Genomic DNA, 20184 nt, shown 5'->3' with positions numbered 1-20184 from the left:
TGTGTTGTAGCTCTCAGTGTTGCTGTGGAGAAGTCTGATGTCAGTATGATTACCACTTTATTTTCTTTTACTTTTCTTTTTCTGGAAACCAATATAGTTTTCTCTTTGAACATAGTTGTCTGAAGCTTCACAAAGCTATGTATTGGTTTGGCTCTGTCTTCATCCAGTGTGAGCAGCAAATAACCAGGGAATTTATATTCTTCTTGTAGGAAAAATTTTTTGAGTTTTCCTTATTCTGTTCCTCTTCTCTGGAACTTCTGTTATTCTGTTATTTCCTATTTTCTTTTTCTTGATTTTGTTTTATTTCTTGGAGAGTTTAATAATTTTATTTTCTGTCCTTGTCAGCTTCCCATTTCTACTATTTTTTAAAGAGAGTTTTCATTTATTTAATTTTATTAAATTATAGTTGATTTACAATGTTGTGTTAATTTCTGCTGTATAGCAAAGTGACTCAGTTATACATATATACCTTCTCATATTCTTTTGTTATGATTTATCAAAGATATTGAATACAGTTCCCTGTGATATATAGTAGGATATCATTGTTCCATTCTATCTATAATAGCCTCTGCTAATCCTAAACTCCCAGCTCTTCCCTTCTCCATCGTCTCTCCTCTTTGACAACCACAAACCTGTTCTCTATGTCTGTGAGTCTGTTTCTGTTTCATAGATGTGTTCACTTGTATTTTAGATTCCATATGTAAGTGATATCATATGGTATTTGTATTTATTTTTTCTATCTTACCTCACTTAGTATAATCATCTCTAGGTCCATGTTGCTGCAAATAGTATTATTTCATTCTTTTTAATGGCTGAGTAGTATTTCATTTTATATACACACACACAAACAACATACACCACATCTTTATCCATTCTGTCTATGGACATCATTAAGGTTGTTTCCCTGTCTTGACTATTGTAAATAGTGCTTCTGTGAACATTGGGATACATGCATATTTTCAAGTTATAATTTTGTCTGGTTATATGCCCAGGAGTGGGATTGCTAGATTATAAGGCAACTCTATTTTTAGTTTTTAGAGGAACCTCCATACTGTTTTCCTTAGTGGCTGTACCAGTTTGCATTCTCATCAACAGTGTGATAGGGTTCCCTTTTCTTCCCACTCTCCAGCTTTTATTATTTGTAGACTTTTAAAAATGGCTATTCTGACTAGTGTGATTATAGTTTTGATTTGCATTTCTCTAATTATTAACAATGTTGAGCATCTTCATGTGCCTATTGCCAGCCTGTCTGTTTTCTTTGGAGAAATGCCTGTTTAGGTCTTCTGCCTATTTTTTAATTGGATTGTGTTTTTTGTTGTTGTTGTTATTGAGTTGTATGAGCTGTTTTCATATTTTGAAAACTAAACCCTGTTTGTTGCATAATTTGTGAATATTTTCTCTCAGTTCATAGGTTGTTTTTTGTTTTGCGTATGGTTTCCTTTGCTATCAAGTGCTTATAAGTTTGGTTAGATCCCATTTGTTTATTTTTGCTTTTTTTTCTTTTGCTTTAGGAGACTGAAGAAAACATTTGCATGGTTAATTTCAGAGAATGTTTTGCCTATGATTCCTTCTAGGAGTTTTATGGTGTCACATCTTATAGTTACGTCTTTAAGCCATTTTGTGTTTATTTTTGTGCATGGTCTGAGGCTGTATTGTAACTTCATTGATTTACATGCAGCTGTCCAACTTTCCTAACATCACTTGCTGAAGAGACTATCTTTCCCCCATTTTATATTCTTATATCCTTTGTCAAAAATTAATTGTCCATAGGTTTGTGGATTTATTTCTGGGCTCTCCATTCTGTTCCATTAATCCTTATGTCTTTTTTTGTGCCTATACCCTGCTGTTTTGATGACTGTAGCTTTGTAGTTTGGTCTGAAGTCTGGAAAGCCTCCTGCTTTTGTTCTTTTACCTCAGGATTATTTTGGCAATTCTGAGCCTTTTATGGTTCCACATAAATTTTAGGATTGTTATAGTTCTATGAAAAATGTCATGGATATTTGATAGAGATCACTTAAATCTGTAGATTATTTTATGTGGCATGGCCATTTTAACAATATTAATTCTTCCAATCTAAGAGCATGGGATATCTTTCCATTCATGTGAATCATCTTCAATTTATTTGATTAATGTTTTGTACTTCTCAGCATATAAGTCTCTCAGCTCCTTGATGGGGTTTTTGCTGAAGTAATTTTTTTTATGTGATTTTAAAAAGGATTGTTTATTTATAGTCCCTCTCCAATATTTCATTGATAATGTAAAGAAATGCATCCTGGTTGCTTTTAAATGACTTAATTTCCAAAAGAGTCACACATCAGCTTCTTCTTGGGGGCTTTAGATATTGTATTGTATTTCTCTACTCATCATCAATTTCTTCTCTCCATGCGTTATAAGTCTGAAATCCACCTGCAGTTTTCACACACCATGGTGTCCACCCCTGCCTTTTGTGGCTTCCATTCTGAGACCAAACTATGCCAACATTTCCTGACTAAGGTTCAAGGCAGGCAAAATAGATTTCAGTCCCTTGGAAAGCCCACAGACAGGCCAGAGACTTTGTAAATAACTTCCACTCCATTCTTTTCAGCCCAAAGGGAGGGAACTTGGAATTGGGCCATGCCAGAGACTGAGTGTTTGTTCCTTCCTACTCAATTCAAATGTCAAAACACCATATCCCCTACTGTGATGGTATTGGAGGTGTAGGGACTTGGGAGGTAATTTTGTTTACATGATGTCACATTGTAGGAGAAAATGTCCTGATGAAAAGGTAAAAAGGAGAGACCCCAGCCACGATGACTAAGCAAAGTCCAGCCAACTTCCCCAACCACCCCTCCCCCACACACCTGCTTCTGTAAAGTTGTTTCCGCATCTACTACCTTGCCTGACCTCACTCGGGTCCACAAAGCACAGACCTGGAAGAGCTAGCCCATAAAAGCCTTGTGAAACCCTTCTTAGGGGCACAGATTCCAGAGAGTGATCACCTCTGGGCCGGCCAGTGTAATAAACCTGAGTTCTCCAACTCTCCGAGTGCTTGCTTTGTTTCTCGCTGGGTAAAAGAGCTGATACACTGCAGCTACAGAGCTGCTAGAGCTGGTACACTACAGCCACAGGTCTGTTGCTACAGCTGATACACTGCAGCCATGGAGCTGCTGGGCAGCTGCTGTAAAAACATGTGTGATGTGTCCATGATAGGATTAGTGTCATTTTAAAGGAGGAAGAGACACCAGAGCTTCCTTTATCCAACATGTGAGGATAAAACAGGAAAGCAGCCATCTTCAAGTCAGGAAGAGGGCCCTCACCAAAACTCTGCCTTGTTGGCATTCTGATATCAGACTTTCTCACCTCCAGAACTGTGAGAAATAATTATCTGTTTTTTTTTAAGTCAATTAGTCCACAGTTTCTTGTTCTGGGGCCTGAGAAAACTAAGAGAGATTACTTTCTCTGGCTCTTTGTTTCAAGAACATGGAGGAGCTGAGGCAAATGTGAATAAAAGCACCAAGAAATTTCCTACCACTTTGAATGTGTCTTCTTTATTGGGCACTTTCTTGGTTGCTATAGAGTTGTAGCGAGTTTATAAAGCTCCTATGACATTATCTTAGTCAATATGTGGTTGTTTATTTGATAATTCTATAAGGAAACAAGATCCTGGAGCTTCCTAGTCCATTATCTTGCTGACATCAACCACCCTTCTCATAATTTAGAAAGTTTATTTTGAAAAATAAAGGATAATGTACAATGATTTCAAGTATGATACATCAAAGTGAATCTCTTCCTTTCCCTGAGTATTTTGAAAGTTGATAATCTTATTTAATTAATATATTTAACTATTTTTAACATAATTTTATAAAAATTCTTAATTTCTAGCAATTCATAAATTTTATTCCATAATTCAGTAGGTTCACTGTCAAATATCCTGATTATACATGATAAATAGCCAAATTTCATGCCTAAGTGTATATACTCTGCATATATACAGAGACATTCCTGAGCAGTTACAAGATATGGTTTTGTAACAAGCACTGTGTTTTTCATGTATAACAAATGCATTATTTCCTTGTGCCTAAAATGCAAATTTGCAAATTGCATCCAGGAACTCATCAAATCTACTGGATGAATTATGTAATTCAATTTGGCAAAATTTTTGCTCACAGCACAAATAGTTTTCTTTGGTTTTCTTGGATTCTGTTCTAAGAAGGAGGTAGCTGGAAAAAAGTAAAAAATTACAGGATATGATTCATAAAAATCCCACATCTTTTTTGTGTGCTTGTACATTCTTTTTTGAGGGAAAATGTTTTTGTCCCACAGCAATGATTCCTCTTCCTTCTCAGTAAGTACTTTTTAGTTGGAAAGGTACCCATGCACAATATATCCATGGTATTCAAAACAGGGTAGTCAAAATGAGAGGAAGATGCATGTCATTTAGCATCTACAAGAACATGGAGCATATTCATTAAATCCCTTTTTCACCAGAAAGGAATGTGAAGCCTGAACTTTAACATTGCCACAGTATGTACTAGAGAGCAAAGAAATGAAACCTCAGCCATGTATGTTCCTGCCAAGCATTAGCCCAAATCTTTCACTCTCTGACATGTGATGGGTATCTGTTTCCCTGTCATGTTTTGAGAGAAGAAAATATTGCCCATGTAACCCTATCCTCATTTCTAAGGTTCAACAACTAAACTACTATTTCTTCCTTTTTTCATTTGCTGCCAACAATGAGGTCAAACATACACCCAAAGAAAGGACTACTAGCACTGCATTGTCAGAAGTAGTTTTCACAGTGTAAAAGAAATATCAGACAATTACAATAAGTCAGATCTCTGCAGATGGGATATGTGCTTCTAAATTTCTTTTCTCCCTTGAAGCAGCTGGCAAACATTTTTAATCATTTTGGGTTTGTGAAAAACTCTATGGCAGTAGCTGCCCATTACCCAGAGTGAGAAGCTCTCTTAAGCAATGGAATGACCAGCAGTTTTAAAAACTAAAGTATCAATTTAATGCATATAAATAGTTCACAGAATATCAGAGCTAGTGCGAATCATAGAGATTATATATCCAGTGCTCTTATTTCATAGAAACAGACTGAGACTACTTCTAATGCTGTCAATGTGAAGCCCACTTAAACTGCAACACTTCTGTCATAAAGATCAAGAAATGCTGGATGAATATTTCTTTGAAATGTATAGATAAATTCACCCAAACTAGGAAAAACCTCCAAGTACAGGAATGAAGAAGGTACTGAAAATAAGAGTATCAGGTACGAAAGCCAATGCTGGCCTTGGCTTAGGATAGGGTTATGGGGAGTTTCCAGTACAAGTAACCCAATGGCTTATGGTTTCATACCTGTGTAGAGATAGAAGATTAATATTTGGAACATCTTGAGTTAGAGAATTGGAACTGTGAGATCTATCCTATGCACATGTTCACAGTTCAACTAGGATCCTTGAAAGGCTGCCCCTAAGTGGAAGGGTAGGCTTTAAAATAAAATATGCCCACTGACAACAGAGTGACAACAAGAAAGCTGTTAGTTTCTTTGTGGACACTAGGTGGGAAAAAAAAGTTTCTCCTGAGAATTGGTAAGCATGCAGATAGATTTGTGATTCAAATTCATGTTAAGCATATGGTCAAAAAACCTGTAAGTAGCAAAATTAGCGCAAAATGGTCCTAAGTAGTAAATCCTCTGGGAATTCCTTCCAGAAGAAAATACAAAACTGCTAAAGAGGGATATGTCCTCAATCCAGATAACATGGAATTCCCACAAGTAAAACGCTACTGAAAATGAATTTGCAATAAATTTTTTATTGATATTTATTTTTAAATTATTATTTCCCCATACATTTTTTTCCTACTGTACAGCATTGTGGCCCAGTTATACATACATGTACACATTCTATTTTCTCACATTATCATTCTTCATCATAAGTGACTAGACTTTTCTAGTCCCAATCTACACAGCAGGATCTCATTTTCTTTTTCTTTTCGTCTTTTTTTTTTAAGTTTATTTTTGTAGGACCGCACCTGGCAGCATACAGAGGTTCCCAGGCTAGGGGTCGAATTGGAGCTGTAGCCACTGGCCTATGCCACAGCCACAGCAATGCCAGATCCAAGCCACATCTGCAACCTACACCACAGCTCACAGCAACACCGGATCTTTAACCTACTGAGCAAGGCCAGGAATCAAATATGTGTCCTCTTGGATACTAGTCAGATTTGTTTCTGCTGAGTCACGACAGGAACTCCTAAATTTTTTTTCAGAAGTGTAAGTAAACAAATGTAAGCAGTGCTTGCATACTTAGGACCATAGAGAACTCTGATAGACACTATAAACTAAATGTGTAGAAAATGATTAAATTGTAAAACAAGAAGTATAAGCAGTAAGAAAATAAGACACCAGAATGGTGAAATATTGATAAAGAAGGGAATACATCTTTTAAAAGTGAATAATGTAGTCTTGGAAAGTTAAAATTCATAGGATAGAAATGCACAAAATTTTACCTGAAAGCTATGAAGAAATTACGCAGAGGGAAACAAAAACACAATGCAATGGAAAATGTAAAGGGCATATTTATGGACAAAAAGTACAGAGTTAGGCCTATCAATCTATTTTTTTAATTTGAAATTTATTATTTTTATTAAAGTATAGTTGATTAACAATGTTGTGCCAATTTCTACTGTACAGCCAAGTGACTCAGTCATATATACATATATATACACACACACACACACACACATATATATATATATATACATTCTTTTCTTATATATTACTTTCCATCATGGTCTATCCCAGGAGATTAGATATAGTTCCCTGTGTTATACAGTAGGACCTCATTGCTTATCCATTCTGAATGTAATAGTTTGCATCTATTAAGCTAAAATCCCTGTCCTTACTTCTCCATCCTTTCTCCCTCTTGACAACCACAAGTCCTTTCCCTATGCCTATGCATCTGTTTCTTTTTATAGATAGATTCTTTGTGCCGTATTTTAGATATCATATGTAAGTGATATCATATGGTATTTGTCTTTTTCTTTCTGATTTACTTAATTTAGTATGATCATCTCTGATTGCATACATGTTTCTGTGAATGGCATTATTTCATTCCTTTTTGTGGCTGAGTAATATTCCATTGAGTATCTATACCACAGCTTCTTAATCCATTCCTCTGTCAATGGACATTTAAGTTGTTTACATGTCTTAGATATTGTGAATATTGTTGCTATGAATATAGGGAATATTATCTGGATTTATGCCCAGGAGTGGGACTGATGGATCATATGGTAATCCTATTTTTAGTTTTCTGAGGAATCTTTATACTGTTTTCCATAATGATCGCACCAACTTACATTCCCACCAGCACTGCAGGAGGGTTGTGTTTTCTCCACACCCTTTCCAGCTTTTATAATTTGTAGAGTTTTTCATGATGTCCATTTTGACTGGTGTGAGGTGGTACTTTATTGTTGTTTTTATTTGCATTTCACTAATAATTAGCGATGCTGAGCATTTTTCATGTAGCTATTGCCCATTTATATTTCTTCTTCAGAGAAAGGTCTGCTAGGTCATCTGTTCATTTTTAGATTGGGTAGTTCAGTTTTTTTGTTGTTGAGCTGTATGAGTTGTATGTGTGTTTTCAAGAGTAAGGTGTTGTTGATTGCATTGTTTGTAGTGATTTTCTTCCATTCTGTGGGTTGTCTTTTTTCTATGATTCCTTTGCTGTGAATAAGCTTTTTATTTAGATACCTTTGGTTTATTTTTGTTTTTATTGTCATTATTCTAAGAGGTGGATTAAACAAGATGTTGCTGCGATTTATATCAAAGAATGTTCTGCCCATGTTTTCCTCTAGGACTTTAAGTTATCTGGACTACATTTAGGTCTTTAATCTATTTTGAGTTTATTTTTATGTACGGTTTTAGAGAATGTTCTAATTTCATTCTTTCTCATGTAGCTCTCCAGTTTTTTCCAGCAGCACTTGTTGAAAAGACTCTTTCCTCCACTGTAAGTTCTTTCCTCCTTTGTCATAGATTAGTTGACCATAGGTACTTGGGTTTTTTTCTGGGCTTTGTATCTTGTTCCACTGATGTCTATTTCCATTGTGTGATGACAACATACTGTTTTTATGACTGTAGCTTTGTAGTATATTCTGAAGTCTGAGAGCCTGATTCCTCCAGTTCTGTTTCTCTTTTTCAAGATTGCTTTGGCTATTCAGGGTCTTTGTGCTTCCATATAAGTTTTTAAATATTTTGTCCTAGTTCTGTGAAGAATTCTATTGGTAATTTGGTAGGGATTGCATCAAATCTGTAGATTGATTTGGGTAGTATAATCATTTTGACAATATTGATTCTTACAATCCGAGAGCATGATATGTCTTTCTATTTGTTGTGTCATCTTTAATTTTTCTCATCAGTGTCTTATAGTTTTCACAGTACAGGTTTTTTGTCTCTTTAGATAGGTTTATTCCTAAATATTTTATTCTTTTAAATGTAACATTAAATGGAATTGTTTTCCTAGTTTCTTACCTTTCATTGTTAGTGTATAGAAATGTAGTAGATTTCTGTGTACTTGAATAAAAAAAGTAAAAAAAACTGTTTAATAAGAATTATAGGAGTTCCCGTCATGGCACAGTGGTTAACGAATCCAACTAGGAACCATGAGGTTGCGGGTTCGATCCCTGCCCTTTCTCAGTGGGTTAACGATCCGGCATTGCCGTGAGCTGTGGTGTAGGTTGCTGACACGGCTCAGATCCCATGTTGCTGTGGCTCTGGCATAGGCTGGAGACTACAGCTCCGATTCGACCCCTAGCCTGGGAACCTCGATATGCCACGGGAGCAGCCCAAGAAATGGCAAAAAGACAAAAAAAAAAAAAAAAAAAAGAATTATATCAAATAAGAGAGAAGGTAATAGAAGACATGGGGAGTTATTTTCAATCATAAAAATTTAGCATACCCAAAATATAGGAAACAATTTCATTTTCATATTTGAGAAACATATTAAGTCCCTTGCAGGTTAAACACAAGGGTCATACATGTTCATAGAAGATCTTAAAAGATCTAGAAAGAGAAAAAAAGATAATTTTCAAAGGAATAATTATCAGGCAATTGCAGATATACTGATAGTGAAAGTCAAGGTAGGAATACAATAAAATTATGCTGTCACAGTCCAGCCTAGAATTCTATACCCAACCAGACAGTGTATCATTTATGAGTGAGACTAAAAACAAAATTTCAGACAGGGAAGGTGGGAATTAATCAGTCCAGCCCTGAATGAAGAAAGAAAAGGGGTGCAAGCAAAATTACTGTGCCAGGAAGTTGGCAAACATGATGAAACAATAATTATTGACTTACTATTATTGTGTTACAAATGGAAAAATACTAATAATCACTGATATAATACTAATTGTCTTAAATAAATTTGAGTTAAAACAAGATGAAATTAAATACTAGACAATGATGAAACATAAGATAAAATAGGGTATATAGGAATCAATGTAATTTAAGGCTCTTATATCCTGCAAAGGGAATGTAGAGATGTGTGATTAAAGATGATTGTCTAAGTCAATAATCAGAGTAGTCACTAAAATAATAGAAATATCATGTATAATTTTCCTAAAAGAACAGCAGTAGAATGTTCACCTTGAAAGCATTAAAGGTGAAAAAATGAAGAAATTAAGACCACAGGAAGATAATGAATTTACCCAATGTCACAAGCTAGTTCTTTATATAAATGGGTCTGGAAACAAAAAGTCTGGTTTTCCAGTTCTATATTTTCTTTTCTGGAAATTTTATGAAAATAGATAAACAAAATTTGATTTTTCATAGAGTAGAAGATTTATATATTTGCCTGCTTTTGAAAATAATTTCTTAAAGCTCAGAACATTTAGCTTGATCTGGAGAGAGAGGACAATGATTTTCTAACACAGATTATAGTATGGAGCTCCATATACTTTTCCATTCACTTTTCACTGGTCTTAAAATGAGTAGCGACAAGAAGGGACTATTTCATAGCATGTAGCAATGCTTTTATAAATATTCATCAATTGCAAAGCAGTGTTTATGGCTGCATAGAATTACTGGGTTGAATCTAACAGTCTCTTGAAAGAGATGGACATACATGTAACCATAAAAAGAAGTTAGAATGCATTTAGTTAAGTATGGGATGAATTTTAAACTGGAGAAACTGTGACTTCAAAATGGTAGGATAGTTTTAATGGCACAGAGATCCCTTATAAATACATTTTGTCTGATGAAAGTATTACATTCCATCAGGGTTTGGGGTCTGATGAAAAAACTAAAAGTACTGCTTATTAAGATCAGAGCTTTGAAAAGTAAAAGAGGTTGAAAATTATGTTTCATTAAAGGGCAAATGAAATAAAGTAGAAATGGTTATTTAAGAACTTGATTATCTGGGACTTGATGTACCAGAAATTATACTTAGCTGATTTTTTTTAATTATGAGAGAGATGCAAAAGACTGCAATTTAGAAAGCACTTTCTAAGGGGATTTATAGGATGTCTGTAAATCTAATCTCCTGTCTAATTCTCAACATTAGATACTATCAATTGAATGTTGACATTAGGATGGTGGACATTAGAGATAAAGGGGACATTAACCAACACACTAAGTCATACCTACTCTCTTAATAGATCTTTGCCCAAATCTTTCTGTAAATATATTTATATGTAATTTAGACATATTTCTTGAATATATTCTATGTCTGCCTCCATGTTATAATTCTGTGGAGTAAAAGACAGGTCACATTTTTTAAAGGCTTAGTGTCATATAATTCTAAACTCAAATCTGTGGTAAAATTTCTCTTGCAGTTATGTAAGAATTCTTTCATTTCTTTTATATAGGTATATTACCCTTTTTCTTGCTATTCTCCATGATATTATGATAACAATACTGAGTATGTGACATTCAGTGAATGTTGATTACATTGAATAAATAGTTTGGATAGCAGTAAATTTTAAAGCCTTTTTTTCTGGCATTTAAGCCTCAATTTCCTCATCTATTAATTTATTCTCCTCACAAGAATGTTTTCAGATTTAAATTAGAACTCAGGGTTGAATGTTTAATAACTATTAATATTTTTATTTTTAGAATAAATAACTAAAACAAATGTTTAGCAAAGGATAAAAATGTAAAATAATGCACTAAAATATGCATTCTTAAAAGAAACAAGCAAATTGAACATGGACATAATCTTTACATTCATTGAAATTTTCTTAAATATGTAATTGCTATTGATGATTTTATTACATCATTAAATTGATTTACTTCATGACATTTTAAATGTTTAAATCATTTTTCTTTCTTGAAAGATTTCAGGGGAAAAGCAAAATATATATGTGGGAATATATCAGAATTTAAATGTACTGTTTAAGCTTTAAATAATAGAATAGTGGCTTTTTTAGATACACCAAGAACTTTAAATTTGACTTGATTCAAGATAAAAGCAATCTTTCTTTTATTTTATCTCCAATTTTCTAAAGATTTAAAAAGGGGACTTCATTCATCCTTTTCCCTGAAGTTTGTTTCCCTATCCTTATGCCATTTGAAAGAATAGCTGTCAGTCTTTTCCAAAGTACTTAGTGGGATATGTGGGGAATGATCCATTTGTGGTCAACTGGGAGGACCACAGAAAATTGATACCGATGTTAATGTTACAAAGCTGAGGAGTAATTACAATAGTTGAAAGTATTTTGACATAAATAATTCTAAAAGTGTTAGGTGGTGGAAGAAATTCTTTAGACCTCTATTTTGTGTACCAATCACTTAAAAAAAAAAACACTAAGACATTCATTCTTATTTTTCACTTATACCCCACTTTTTCAACTGCTATCATTTCACTGTGAAAACTTAAGAAACAAAGAACCATGAAGTAACAGTTGCCATTTGACAAATCTGATTAAACCAAAGGTGTTTACCATTGAAACTGACCCTCCCCACCCACTCCATCTCAAGTTTGCTTTCTCTTAGACAAAATATTACTATCTTTTCCCAGAAGGAATCCAAAATCAGTGTCCATTTGAAACAGTTATGTTTTAGATTGTTAAACATTGCAGGGGGTTATAAAATACAAAAGTAAGTATTAGTCTTGGAATAGATTTCAAAAGTTTTTGGAATATGTATTCCAAAGACATCTTAGAGTTCTTGGCTAGATTAAAGAAAGATGTTGAAATAGGGAAAAAGGAACTGTTTTGTAACTTGTACTTACTGTACAAATCTAGCTGCAATTACCAGATCCATTTAAAATAATAATTTAATAAAATCCTAAGGTTAGCAGAGAATGAGCACACAGTCTATTCTGAAGGTTAGTCATAGTTTTATAGTTATGCTTTCAGTAGGCCATTTTGATATACTATGTTTGCCATTTGGAGAGAGGACAGACTTTAGAGCTAACTAGATGTAGATAAGGATTTAATCCTCTTACCATCTACAACTATGGATAAGTAAATGAGATAGCCTTATCTTTGCTTCATGCTCTCTTTCTGTAAATGGAAGTAATAATACATGATGTAGGGGTCATATGAGGAATAATGTACAGTGCTCATAGAGTAACAGGCACATAACAGCACAGTAACAGATGCTTAATCAGTGTTAGCTATTATTATTTATCCTGACCAGAAATTTACATTCAAACAGCAACTGTTTCAACTGACTTTTCCTTTTTTTGTGAATTCTCATGAGTAAACTTTTAATTTTTTGAAAGTGGAATAGTATATGTCACAGTAATTTATAAGTAGTATAATATTTATTCAAATATTTGTCAAATATCTAGTATTCAGAGTCTAATGCTAGGCACTAAAGAGGTAGAGAAATAACACTTTTATTTCAAATAGCTTTTATTCACACTAGGACTAGAGGAAAATCTAATTTAGTAGAAAACACAAAAGAAGATCTCTCATACTCTTTGAAAGAGAATTATGACAGTAACAACATCAACAATAATTTGGAACACATCATTGAATTTTCCATTTAATATTTTCAAATACAAAAAAAAAAGGAATCAGAAAGAAGGTGAACAGTCCATGAGCATGTTCAACAATGGTATTAGTATTAATCTTTTATTAGATAATTATTTTTTCACATCTGGGAAAACATCACTGGCAGCACAATTTTAAGAAAAGAAGTTTGGCAACATGTATTTTTCTCAGCAGCTCCGGAGGACAGATTTTGGTGAATGCTAGCCAAAAAAATTAAGGGCAAAACCACTGGTGCACAGAGGACAACAAACTGATCTTATTACAGAAACAGATATCAGACCACAGTATAAAAGACATTTTAATTTTTTTACACTAAGCCAGGAACTCCAGCTTATCAGCATATACATCTGCAAGCCTGGTCTAGAGTGTTTAATTGCAAGAGTGATAAATAACTATTTCCTGCCCCCTCTGCCTACCTTATTTAAAAACATCAGGTTATTGGCTTTAAAATGACACAAACTGCCAGGGCTACAATCTACAAAATGATCAGTCACTTTTAACAGCATGCTTGTTATGCCCAGCAACCACTGAAAGGACAGTTTCATATAACCTAGATATCCTGGAGATAGACACTGACATTGCTTATCTAGAAAGAATTTAAGATGCTACAATTTAGGAAGAGAATATGGATAATTTTTTTTTTATCTAGAAGTAATCTTTGCAAACCCAAGGAAGAGCTATTCTTCCTCAGATTTTAGAATTCTTAATCCTTGTGTTTTTAAAAATTCAATCCGTTTCTATTCAATTTTAAGTTAATGAAAGCAATAGCCAGAAATTGTTGCAAGGTCTCTATCAAATGTCCTAAAATGCCAACTCCAAGAAAGGGCACCACAGTGAGCCTAAAGAACATGACCACAATGTTCCACAAAACATTTGACCCTCATTTTATTTGATGTTCCAACATTTGCCTTTAATGTGCCTAAGGCCCAAACGGAAAAATAAAAGGACTCCAGTTTTCTTTGAAAGGTCTGGAAATATCTTACTTCCAAATTATATTGATAGAAATTTTCTTTTTTGCCACTTTTTTTCTTCATATTGGAGTTTATGCTTGTGAGTTTCACTCATGAAACATCATCCAAAGGGCAAGAATAATATATGTACAATCTTCTCTATATAATAACTAGCACAACACAAATAGGTAGTAGCAAGGACAGAACAGTAGAAAATTATATTTGAGACAAAGAGAAAAATTCTATATTAATAAAACAAATGCCAGCTCCAAAACTGTAGACTGAAACACAATAACTCGATTTATCCTTTAAGAATAGTAAAAAAGTGGTTCTTAAAAAGGAAGAGATAAAAATAAGATAAAGTGTACCTACTAGAGTGTTTATACAAAATGGCACAAAACCTAGTGTTGTCTTAGAAAATAAGTTGCCAAGGTTCTTTCTACTTAGGAAATAAAATAGAGATTTAAGAAATTATTGATAGTTTAGATATGGCAATTTGGTATTGGAAGTTGGACAAAGGAAGGAGAGAAGAGGGGAAAGGAAATTATTGGTTAGAAATATTGGCACTATACAGTGAATTCACCATGTACTTGCTAAATATTCCAGTTTGAGAATTAAGATGGTTTGAGAAATTGTTACAACCCTTTACTCTATCATTGAGGTCAAGTCAGAGCAGCCACAAATCAACAGTATAAGGTTTAGACCCAGCTATTTTCAGGATATTAATAACTGACTCAGTTGTAGAATAAACCATTACATAAAAACCTGCCAGGTGTAGCATAGAAAAAACAAAACTGCAGTTGATTTGGAGAAACCAAGTTCTGCAGTCCTGTGTGAGTTCCATGTTCATGTAAAAATTTTATATCCTGGTCACATGACGATCAGGCTGTGCTTCATGAAGCATCTCATGGAGTAAAAGCAAGTTGTTAGGAGGTAAGGGGTATATACGACCAGGAAAAGAAGCCACACAGAGGCACTTACATGATGGTATTTGATGAAGATGTAATACTCATGATACTTCATTCAAAAGTTGGTAAATACTACAAAATACTGCTGGAGATCAAAATATAATTGTGTCCTTTGGGAACATAAGATATATTTGATGATGATCATGACCATGCTAATGATCAGTTGTGAAGACAGCAATAAAATGCCTTCATTTCTTAGCATACATCATCTGGTTTTCATTTCTTTTGGAGGTGAGTATGCCCTCTTTATGGAATGGTTGAACAGGCATGTTGTTTCCTACTTCTTTTTTTGTTTGTTTTCCTTATTTTCTCATAAAGTCAAGTGATTTCATTCCTGAAGCAGGAAAAGAATGTTTAGATGCTGCTAGAAACGACAATGTCAGCCTCTTGAGAGAGTGGTTATTTCAAGGTCAGAATGAATCACTTTTATGATAGAAACCCTTGGCTTTTGTGTGTGTGTGTGTGGCTATTAAGTGTGTAATACTTTCATTGAGGCAAATTGAGTGTAAACTTTTAAAAGATAAATAGTAAAAAATATTTAAATAAATTGTCCTAAACATAAATTCTACATAAAAAATAAGTATAAAAGTGCTGATTGAAGAGAAATTTTCTACCAGAACTTCCACATGATTATTTTATTTTACTTACATATGAAGTCTGTAAAGAAACCTGGGAAATCCACAAAACTTTAGGCATGACCTTCAGAAAAACAAAACAAAAACCCCACAAAATGCTAGTACCAAATTGTTGCAAGAGACCTGCCCTTTAGTTTCTGAGATATTCCTGTGAGATGTCCTGCTGTCAAATCCACCATGTTGTCTGTGAGGTGGGTGAGAATTTTGCAAAGGGTTGTAGTCAAAACTGAAGGCAAGATTTCAGTTGCTACAATTGGTAATGGAAATGTGACTTATAATTTTTAACAAGTATCTTTTCTCCAGAAACTGATTTCTGTCTTTGCTAATGATGTTGTAATTTTGTTAAAATATTTAAATATTTCATCTCAAATCATTCTTCTCATATACAAAGCAATGACTAAATAGCCTCTATTAACAGCTGAGGTCCATTTTACTTGTTATTTAATACAATCCTAGTATATAACTGAGAAAATTAATTTTATTACATTTGCTTTTTTGTACCTATTAGCAAATCTTACTAATAGATTTCTCAAAAAACTTTATTTTTATTCATTATATTTGAGTTATTATGAGAATGTGAGAAAGCCTATGTGATTATTCTTCAGAGCATGGATCAGGAAGAGAGATATTAATGATAATGCTTAGAGAGGAGTTCTTGAAACAGCCTCATATTGGGAACTATTGTGAGCAATAAAAATTAAATGTATAAGTGGCGAAAACTATACCAAGTGAAACTACCCTTTCCAAAAGTGCTGTTTTATTTCAAAGTAAGTGTTGATATTCTCCAAAAGCCTCCATTCTGTCCCTGAGGGCTACACTATATCTTGTAATGGTGTAATCAAAAAGCACTGGCATTCTGTTCTTACAACTACATTCAGCTGTGATTAATCCTCTCTATAGTTTATCTGCCTCTCCATATATCCTAAAGACTCTAACTGCAACCAATTGGGTACCATATCACATGGAAGGATGTGTGATTAACTCATTAATGTGTCATGTTTTAAAGCTAAATAACCATGGAGATGTCCTAGTGATTTGGCTTTATCAGACTGATGGCTGTGCCTAAGTATGCAGTAAAATTACTGTAGGAAACTTCAATAAATTAGTATGTGCATTATACTGTTTCATTTTCTTATTTGAAATCTAAAAAATATCTGGGAGGACTGAGAGTAATAATAGAGATTTGTAATTATGAAGTTGATTTTAAAAGTCACAATTATGTTTCCAATTACAATATAATTTTCCTTGTGAAGGGGGGAGGTGTCTTTTGTTTAAGCCTTTGGTTTTCTTTAAATTTCCTCAAGCAATTACAGCAAAAATAGCAAGAGCTAGCAAATATGATTGGCACAAATTTCTCTAAAAAATCATGAAAAAATTCATGACTATTGTGAATCTAAATTGACCTTACCCTTATGCAATGAAAGTAATTTTTAACTAATACTGAGTTACATTCCATTTCAGATTTCTTATTTCAAAGGGTGTCTCAAATTTCTAAGATGTTAAACCAAGTATTGAGCCATTTTTGTATATGTAATAAAAGTCTTTAAAATTAAAATGGTAATCCTAAAAAAACCAAATGCATGAAAAATATGGTCTGACTGTATAACAAAAGGGAGTTATATAATTCTACTTGAGTGAAATCTTTCATCTTTGATTTACAGGTTGGAGTCCTCTTTAACTAAAACCATATTGTTCCATATCTTTCATATCATGGCCTTCCCTAAAACCTTGTTTTAATTAAGGTTTCTTTCAGATTTCAGAATAAAAGCATGACAATCTTCACTTATGGCTTTAATATATCCTTTGAGTTAGGAAAATATATAAAAAGAAACATCAACTCTTTTGAAAGCATTGTCAGATATTAAATACTGCGAGGTATTCTACATCAGTGTCTGTAGGTGTTTGAGTTACGCATTGAAATAGACTTTGGGGAGGTAGGGGGAATAACCTACTTAGATTTAGTAAGTTGCTTTTAGACTCAGAAATAAATGTCCTTTATGTTTAGCCTTTGACACTAAGGCAACATGTGTGAAGGTTAAGTTCATGTTGTTGTTCTTTTCACATGAAGGCACAACTTCAAGGTTAACTCAATTCAAGGTGACTTCAAATAGGCAATGCCTCCATTAACACATTTCAAAGATCTAGAAAATTCAGTAATATTATTTAAGCCATATTCACCTCACTGGTTTTACAGCTAAAAGAACACATCAGTCCAAGCAACTGTGTTAACCTGGGAAGTAAAAAAAATAAACTAAATACTCAAAACTCCTGAGTAATTAAGGAGATTATGGGTAATCCTAATCTTTTTTTATAAGAAGGAAGGATGAAAGGCAAGAAGAAAGGAAGTGATGGAAGGCAGAAAAATAAAAGTGAGGGAATAAATTCTTGATAGATTCGTAACAAATTAAGATGGCCTTTGAAAAGTTACGCAGTTTTCAAAGGCGCTGAAAATGCTCCGTGGAACAAATGCTCACAGCTACTGTCGTCAGAGCAAGGGATGTATGAGGGGGAGGGGGACCTCATTGTGAATCAATTGTGAGTCTCCTGTGTGTGAGAACACAGGGATGTTAGGGAAACAGGGTAATTTTTCTCAAAAAATGTGATACAAAATATTGCACCATTACAGACAATGTGTGAGGTTCCTTTGGCATTTTACTTTGAGATATAGCATGGTTTATTCCCCTGAAAAAAGCCTCATCCCGGTTCCTCCATCTCGAACTCTTACTAGAAAGAGTTGAACCATGTGTTAAAACAAAGGCAAAAAACAAAACAAGAAAAAAAACCCTCGATCTGTCAGGAATTGCTATCCGTTCATAGTTGAAAGCCTGTCCTGTAAACAATTTAAGACTGTTTGACGAAAAGTTACCCAATAAAAAAAAAAAAACAAAAAACAAAAAAAAAAAAACTGATAAGAATATCAGGAATGAGTATTTCTCAGCTTTTGCCCCAAATTTCGCTGGCTGTCATAGCATATGTAATTAACAGTATCTAGTGCTGTATTGGATGTTTCTAGTTCTAACTGGGCCTGGGAGTGGGTCCCCAGCATATAAAAAGTCCGCTGGAAGCAGTTTCTTCCAATCGTGGTTTACTGTAACTTTAGAATCACAGCGGTTACTTTTAAGGAATCTTTAATGCCCTTTCAAGTCCATCCAAAGAACAAGTGAAGCTGCTGTTCGGAATTTCGTGCCCAGTGTTTATGTTCCATCGAATCTCTGCCACCCAGGCAGCAGACAAGACATATCTGAGGGTGCTGGGGTGGGGGTGGGGGGTTACACAATGATGTCACACACAGGAAATATCAAGGATAGGGAGGCTGGTGGTGGTGGTAGGGCTTGGCACTTCACAAGACTGGCTCCTCTTCCATAGGCTCACCAACAGTTCTGTAAAAATAAACAGGCAATCAGAATACAGCATAAGAGTACACAATGACATTGTAGATTTTCATGCATAATCAAAGCTGATTTTTCAGCTCTCTGTGATGTTTATTTGTGTTATTCGGTTATCCATAAATAGAGTTTCTTTCCTAGGAAGTATAAACAAATGTCAAGTGGAAAAACAATTTCGATCCAAGCAATCATTGGAAATGTTCCTGTTTATATTAAAACATGTCAGAATATTTTATAACTCTAGATTCCAAAATGTACATGTTTTGTGTCTAGCACAGTCAAATAATTTATTGAAAAAATTAACTATGATATTTTATTTTTGGAGCAATTGCCGTGATTTCCTATGGAACCAGTTTGCTAACGAGAGCAAGGGACCCAGCTAGCTTCTGGAGGAGACTCACCAGGGCTCTGGTTTTTGCTTCTGTTCTTTCATAACTGGATTGGCTGCCTGCCGGAGGCATTTCAAATCAAATTCTGAATTTGATTAGCAAATCGCTGCTACAGACCCAACGTTTTTACAAGAAATGCACTATGGTAGTGTGTAAATAGTTTTTATTCGGCATCATCTGTGGGGTGTTCTGCTCCGGCAAAACCAAAACTAATTGCTCGAAAATTTATACTTGAGATTTAGCCTTAATTTAGTAACACTCTGAGGGTGTTTTAAGGCAAACTTTTAGAATGATTTTTAATTTAGTCAAAGGATAAATTGTAGCAGGAATCTAAATACATGAGGTCGCTGGATTGCTGAGAGAAGAACGCTGGGATTTGAGATGCCGGGAGAACTGAGTACAAGCCTTGAGCTCTGCCATTTGCTAATGTTGCAACTGCTAATGTTATAACTATACTTCTGTGAAGCTGTGGTTTCATGTTTAAACTGTGAGAGAAAAGAAGTTCCATACAGAATTAGTGAAGGTTAAAAAAATAAAGGAGGTAAACTGACTTGTAAATAACACACACTATGAGACATTAGTTAATTAATACTTTGATCTGTCCCTTCAACATCTTCCAAATTTGGAAGGTACAAAGAATATTGTCAGGTCTTAGTTACATTATGCTTTATGCCTATGGTACCAGATGAAAACATAGCATTTGGATTATAGTTTTCTCTGGGCAGTGGAATAATAGGTAGGTGGCGTTAATTTTCTTTTGTATAGTTTTTGTTTGTTTTTGCTTTTTGCTTTTTTGGTCTGCACCTGTGGCATATGGAGGTTCCCAGGCTAGGGGTCAATCGGGGAGCTGTGGCTGCTGGCCTACACCACAGCCGTAG

The 20184-nt window shown here is 34.3% G+C and overlaps 2 protein-coding genes across 38 annotated transcripts in view; one reads left to right on the top strand and one right to left on the bottom strand.

The window, feature by feature from the left end:
* Window positions 1-20184, top strand: part of LOC146400031 (uncharacterized) — a 179443-nt gene that overhangs the window by 81230 nt on the left and 78029 nt on the right. The gene's annotated exons all lie outside the window — the stretch shown is intronic.
* HDAC9 (histone deacetylase 9) overlaps window positions 12820-20184 on the bottom strand; it is a 967336-nt gene continuing 959971 nt past the window's right edge. For all 21 annotated transcript variants that reach the window (XM_084977200.1, XM_084977210.1, XM_084977211.1 and 18 more), the window contains one exon: window positions 12820-18911. In XM_084977200.1, coding sequence (XP_084833326.1) covers window positions 18872-18911 — 40 coding nt within the window. In that variant the 3' untranslated portion in view covers window positions 12820-18871. The remainder of the gene's footprint in view (window positions 18912-20184) is intronic.

The sequence above is a fragment of the Sus scrofa genome, chromosome 9 (assembly GCF_054392235.1).
Source record: "Sus scrofa isolate SSC_HxYL_T2T_F1_AM1 chromosome 9, Sscrofa_HxYL_maternal_Yorkshire_Landrace_v2.0, whole genome shotgun sequence".
Lineage (NCBI taxonomy): Eukaryota > Metazoa > Chordata > Mammalia > Artiodactyla > Suidae > Sus > Sus scrofa.
This window is presented reverse-complemented; position numbering and strand designations above follow the sequence as displayed.